Source organism: Babylonia areolata, chromosome 35 (assembly GCF_041734735.1).
Source record: "Babylonia areolata isolate BAREFJ2019XMU chromosome 35, ASM4173473v1, whole genome shotgun sequence".
Classification (NCBI taxonomy): domain Eukaryota; kingdom Metazoa; phylum Mollusca; class Gastropoda; order Neogastropoda; family Buccinidae; genus Babylonia; species Babylonia areolata.
The window spans coordinates 1,097,501-1,104,770 of NC_134910.1; the positions used below are offsets into that span (position 1 = coordinate 1,097,501).

Genomic DNA, 7,270 nt, shown 5'->3' on the forward strand with positions numbered 1-7,270 from the left:
GCGGCAGGCGGGGCCACAGCGGCCCGCAGCAGGTTGTGCTCCTGCACGATGGTCGCCCGCTCCTGTGACGTCAGCGGAAGCACCTGCCCCACGTTGTCGCGGCACAGGGTGTGGTCCAGGCTGTACTGGGGCGGGCAGTACTGCCCACACCGCCATCATCACAGTCAGCAGCGTCTCTGCGCTCATCGGCATCGTCATCAAGTTCGTCGTCAACGTCATAGGGGTCATCATCAGTGTCATGCATCATGATCGTCATGGGGTTCATCATCAGTGTCATGCATCATGATCGTCATGGATGACATCATCAGTGTTATGCATCATGATCGTCATGGATGACATCATCATCATCATCGTCAAAATCGTCTTGGGGTCACCAGCATCATCGCCATGCGGTGTCGCCATCATCATCATCGTCATGAGGTGACGTCATCATCATCATCGTCATGAGGTGTCGCCATCATCATCATCGTCATGAGGTGACGTCACCATTATCATCGTCATGACGTGTCGCCATCATCATCGTCATGAGGTGTCGCCATCATCATCATCGTCATGAGGTGTCGCCATCATCATCGTCATGAGGTGTCGTCATCATCATCATCGTCATGACGTGTCACCATCATCATTATCGTCATGAGGTGACGTTACCATCATCATCGTCATGAGGTGTCGCCATCATCATCATCGTCATGAGGTGTCGCCATCATCATCATCGTCATGACGTGTCGCCATCATCATCATCGTTATAAGGTGACGTCACCATTATCGCAACCATGAGGTGTTGTCACCATTATCATGAGGTGTCCTTGTCATCATCGTCATGTGTGTCGTCATCATCTACGTGATGGGGGTCGTCATCATCACTATGACATGTGATGATCAGCGTCACAACACGACATAGCACAACACAACACTGCACAATACGTCACAACATATTACAGCTCAGCACAGAACACCCAACATGACATGACGACACAGCACAGTATAGAACACCCAACATGACATGACGACACAGCACAGTATAGAACACCCAACATGACATGACGACACAGCACAGTATAGAACACCCCACATGACATGACGACACAGCACAGTATAGAACACCACACACGACATGGCGACACAGCACAGAACAACACACATGACATCACGACACAGCACAGAACACCACACATGACATGACGACACAGCACAGAACACCACACATGACATGACGACACAGCACAGTATAGAACACCACACATGACATGACGACACAGCACAGAACACCACACATGACATGACGACACAGCACAGAACACCACACATGACATGACGACACAGCACAGAACACCACACATGACATGACGACACAGCACAGTATAGAACACCACACATGACATGACGACACAGCACAGAACACCACACATGACATGACGACACAGCACAGCACAGAACACCACACATGACATGACGACACAGCACAGAACACCACACATGACATGACGACACAGCACAGTATAGAACACCACACATCACATGACGACACAGCACAGTATAGAACACCCGACATGACATGACGACACAGCACAGAACACCACACATGACATGACGACACAGCACAGTATAGAACACCACACATCACATGACGACACAGCACAGAACACCCAACATGACATGACGACACAGCACAGTATAGAACACCACACATGACATGACGACACAGTATAGAACACCACACATGACATGACGACACAGCACAGTATAGAACACCACACATGACATGACGACACAGCACAGCACAGAACACCCCACATGACATGACGACACAGCACAGTATAGAACACCCAACATGACATGACGACACAGCACAGTATAGAACACCCAACATGACATGACGACACAGCACAGAACACCCAACATGACATGACGACACAGCACAGTATAGAACACCACACATGACATGACGACACAGCACAGCACAGCACAGCACAGCACAGCACAGCACAGGACGAAACAGTGACAGGGGTGTTACTCACATCTCGCTTGATGCGGAGACATGAAGCCAGTCCTGCACAACACAGCCACAATCACAACATCTGCTGAGTTTGTCTGTGTGTGTGTGTGTGTGTGTGTGTGTGTGTGTGTGTGTGTGTGTGTGTGTGTGTGTGTGTGTGTGTGTGTGTGTGTGTGTGTGTCTGTGTGTGTGTGTGTGTGTGTGAGAGAGAGAGAGAGAGAGAGAGAGAGTGACAGACAGACAGACTTACTTTCTATTCGCATTGGCGGGAGCATAAAAAAAACATCAAATAATAATAATAACGCCTATTGCTGTCTGGTCGCCGACTCTGTTTCACCGTGAATATCTTTCTGGGTGTGTGAAAGCAGGGCTATATCATCAACACTCTGTCTGTCTCTCCTTGAATATCTTTCTGGGTGTGTGAAAGCAGGGCTATATCATCAACACTCTGTCTGTCTGTCCTTGAATGTCTATCTGGGTGTGTGAAAGCAGGGCTATATCATCAACACTCTGTCTGTCTCTCCTTGAATGTCTATCTGGGTGTGTGAAAGCAGGGCTATATCATCAACACTGTCTGTCTCTCCTTGAATGTCTATCTGGGTGTGTGAAAGCAGGGCCATATCATCATCATTGTCTGTCTGTCTCTCCTTGAATGTCTATCTGGGTGTGTGAAAGCAGGGCTATGTCATCAACACTCTGTCTGTCTCTCCTTGAATGTCTATCTGGGTGTGTGAAAGCAGGGCCATATCAACACTGTCTGTCTGTCTCTCCTTGAATGTCTATCTGGGTGTGTGAAAGCAGGGCCATATCAACACTGTCTGTCTCTCCTTGAATGTCTATCTGGGTGTGTGAAAGCAGGGCTATATCATCAACACTGTCTGTCTGTCTCACCTTGAATGTCTATCTGGGTGTGTGAAAGCAGGGCTATATCATCAACACTCTGTCTGTCTCTCCTTGAATGTCTATCTGGGTGTGTGAAAGCAGGGCTATGTCATCAACACTGTCTGTCTGTCTCTCCTTGAATGTCTATCTGGGTGTGTGAAAGCAGGGCTATATCATCAGCACTGTCTGTCTCTCCTTGAATGTCTATCTGGGTGTGTGAAAGCAGGGCTATATCATCAACACTCTGTCTGTCTCTCCTTGAATGTCTATCTGGGTGTGTGAAAGCAGGGCCATATCAACACTGTCTGTCTGTCTCTCCTTGAATGTCTATCTGGGTGTGTGAAAGCAGGGCTATATCATCAACACTCTGTCTGTCTCTCCTTGAATGTCTATCTGGGTGTGTGAAAGCAGGGCTATATCATCAACACTCTGTCTGTCTCTCCTTGAATGTCTATCTGGGTGTGTGAAAGCAGGGCTATATCATCAACACTCTGTCTGTCTCTCCTTGAATGTCTATCTGGGTGTGTGAAAGCAGGGCTATGTCATCAACACTCTGTCTGTCTCTCCTTGAATGTCTATCTGGGTGTGTGAAAGCAGGGCCATATCATCAACACTGTCTGTCTGTCTCTCCTTGAATGTCTATCTGGGTGTGTGAAAGCAGGGCTATGTCATCAACACTCTGTCTGTCTGTCTCTCCTTGAATGTCTATCTGGGTGTGTGAAAGCAGGGCCATATCATCAACACTGTCTGTCTGTCTCACCTTGAATGTCTATCTGGGTGTGTGAAAGCAGGGCCATATCATCAACACTCTGTCTGTCTCTCCTTGAATGTCTTTCTGGGTGTGTGGGAGCAGGGCTATATCATCGGCAAACTCGCAGTCTTCTTGTCCCCAAACAAGCCCTCTTAGTTGGTCTTCACAGGCTCTCCTCGTCACCCAGGACGAGGAAGAGAAGGGGCGATACAACGCAGCCCTGCCTGACCCCTGTCTTCACCTGAAACCAGTCGCTCTGTTGCCCATCGTGACGCACACAGCACTGTTGCTGGCGTACACGTCCTACAGGATGTTGATGACTTTTTGTTGGAAATCCACATGCTGCAGAAATGTTCCAGAGCTCTAGGCACTGATGGTGGATGCTCACCATCAAAGGCTTTTTCGAAGTCAATGTAGTTAACGTAGAATGGCGAGTTCCATTCAAGTGACTGTTCCACTATGGCGCGCAAGATCAAGATCTGCATTGTGTTCCGATTTTGAATCCTGCTTGCTCTTCTCCAGGGATCGTCATTCTCTGTGGCAGGATTCTGTAAAAAGATCTTTCCTGGTACTGTCAGCAGACTGATGCCCCTCCAGTCACCAAGTGACCACTCGAGGCACACAATGACAGAAACATAAAACGAAACAGATAAACTGACGAATAAATAACTGAACAAATAAAGGAAGACAACTTACCGATGGTGATGGCGATCACAAAACTGAGACGTGATGTCCTCATGCTGTCCTTCAAGAACCTACACACACACACACACACACACACACACACACACACACACACACACACAAAAATGACATACATTCATCCTGAAAAAGCTGATGACTGGACGAAATGGGGACCTGTACAGCTTGATTTTAACAGGGGACTGGGCAGTATATGGCAGGATGCTCTCTTTCTTAAATTAAACAAAAATTGGGATAAATGTAAAAATTGTTTTCACATTATAAATAATTTTTACAAAAATTTGACCGTGTGTAATAGTCATAACAGTAGGTTTACAGATTCTATCGCAGTTAAAGATGGAGTGTTATATATATATATATATATATATATATATATATATATATATATATATATGTGTGTGTGTGTGTGTGTGTGTGTGTGTGTGTGTGTGTGTGTGTGTGATAGTCAGTCGTGTCCGACTATGACCATCAGAACAGCAGAGGAGGCTACTGCTGTTCCGACTATTTGGGCTAGAATCGTATTATAGTGGACAGTGTCTTGCCCCAAGTTACATCCCCACTCTCTTGGCCAAGAGGGTTTTAGGACAGTCGGCGTTGTGATGGTTCCCAAAGGCCAACCAACCCACAAGGCTGTGGAGTGCTTTAAGTAAATGTAAAAAGCACGAACCACACATTCAATACTTTCACTGATGACACAAGAGACACTGCTTTTTCCGTGTGGCGTCTGAGGAGTACATGGAAACGGCGGATAGATACTCTCAAATACTTGGGAGTTATTTTCCACAAATATGGAAATTGATTTCGTTGTTCACCTTGCCGATCACCACTTTGCCAAACAAAGCAACAAAGCAGCACGAGCTCTGAAGCGCAGTGCACAAGGATAAGAAGTGAAGATGGATGTGATACTGTAAGTGTTTGACACTGTAGTCACCCCAGTTCTCAGTTACGGCGCTGAAGCGTGGCTTCCATTCAATCACACTGCGACAAACTCCACCACGCTCCCCAAGCTGTTTAACCAGTTCAGTGCCTTCCTCTCCCCAACCTGTTTAACCAGTTCAATACCTTCATATCCCCAAGCTGTTTAACCAGTTCAACGCCTTCCTCTCCCCACACTGTTTAACCAGTTCAACGCCTTCCTCTTCCCACGTTGTTTAACCAGTTCAATGCCTTCCTCTCCCCACACTCTTTAACCAGTTCAACACCTTCCTCTCCCCACACTCTTTAACCAGTTCAATACCTTCCTCTCCACAAGCTGTTTAACAAGTTCAACGCCTTCCTCTCCACAAGCTGTTTAACCAGTTCAACGCCTTCCTCTCCCCGCGCTGTTTAACCAGTTCAATACCTTCCTCTCCCCACGCTGTTTAACCAGTTCAATACCTTCCTCTCCCCACACTGTTTAACCAGTTCAATACCTTCCTCTCCCCACACTGTTTAACCAGTTCAATACCTTCCTCTCCCCACGCTGTTTAACCAGTTCAATACCTTCCTCTCCCCGCGCTGTTTAACCAGTTCAATACCTTCCTCTCCCCACGCTGTTTAACCAGTTCAGTGCCTTCCTCTCCCCACACTGTTTAACCAGTTCAACGCCTTCCTCTTCCCAAGCTGTTTAACCAGTTCAACGCCTTCCTCTCCCCACACTGTTTAACCAGTTCAACACCTTCCTCTCCCCGCGCTGTTTAACCAGTTCAACGCCTTCCTCTCCCCACGCTGTTTAACCAGTTCAATACCTTCCTCTCCCCACGCTGTTTAACCAGTTCAACGCCTTTCTCTCCCCATAGTGTTTAACCAGTTCAACGCCTTCCTCTCCCCACACTGTTTAACCAGTTCAACGCCTTCCTCTCCCCACACTGTTTAACCAGTTCAACGCCTTCCTCTCCCCACACTGTTTAACCAGTTCAACGCCTTCCTCTCCCCGCGCTGTTTAATCAGTTCAGTGCCTTCCTCTTTACAAAATGCCCACCAAAAAATGTACATGTTAAAGTCTGCACAAACTTACTTGGCGAACACAAAAGACCGATAAAGTTACCAGTCCTGGCAGATGCCCCGTTTCTCTGAACGCAGTCATGTTATAGCACACACACACACACACACACACACACACACACACACACACACACACACACACACACACACACACAGCATTCCCGTTATATTTAAAAAAAAAAAAAAAAAAAAAAAGAAGAAAATACCAGCATATTTTACAGACAGACAGACAGAATAACAGACAAGTACTCACCAACAAACTATTTCCAGACGGTCAATTTTGTCTCCGAAGAGAAAACGACGAAAGGTTGGCACCTGCTTTGTGGGATCCCCCACACCGCTTTATATAGTGAGGCATTTTGATCAAACAGTGACATGTTTTCGCTCCTCCCCACCATGTATGTCACGGCAATCCAATTACTCCATTATCGTGTCTTGAATCTCATCTCATCAGCATTATTTCATAGAAGTATGACTGTGTATTGTTGTCCATCTTGTCACTCTGTCCTTAGAATAGGACAGTCCAGATGGAATGATATGGAATTATGTAACACGCGGATGTTTGTGAGACCGCTGAAGATGGTACGAACGGTGTTTTGGAAGTTCGTCATTTCAGGAGTTCGTGTCATCAGTGAATGGGGGGGGGGGGGGGGGGGAGTTACGTAAGTTCAACCTTTGTTGTTACTTAATTCATAAAAAGCCTCAGGGTATGGACAAATAAGCTGTAAAAAAATGGAAAACAGGTGCGCGTACACACACAGAGTCAACCTGTCGTGCCTGTGTGTGTGTGTGTGTGTGTGTGTGTGTGTGTGCGTGTGTGTGTGCGAGAGAGAGAGAAAACGAACGAAATTTTATTTCATGAGGCTAAGAGAATAAGCATGGTTGCTTTTTTAATTCGGCCCTCTGCTCAAAGTTGACAAAAAAGAAAGAAAGAAAAGAAGAAGAAGACGAAGAAG

The 7,270-nt window shown here is 46.7% G+C and overlaps 1 protein-coding gene across 1 annotated transcript in view; it reads right to left on the reverse strand.

Moving 5' to 3' along the window:
• LOC143277752 (cysteine-rich venom protein-like) overlaps nt 1–4,368 on the reverse strand; it is a 9,628-nt gene extending 5,260 nt beyond the window's left edge. The window contains exons 1-3 of the mRNA XM_076582656.1: nt 4,326–4,368; nt 2,019–2,050; nt 1–140 (exon numbers count right to left, since the gene is read on the reverse strand). The exon at nt 1–140 is cut by the window's left edge and continues 16 nt beyond it. Coding sequence (XP_076438771.1) covers nt 1–140; nt 2,019–2,050; nt 4,326–4,368 — 215 coding nt within the window. The remainder of the gene's footprint in view (nt 141–2,018; nt 2,051–4,325) is intronic.
• Nucleotides 4,369–7,270: the final 2,902 nt, after the last annotated feature.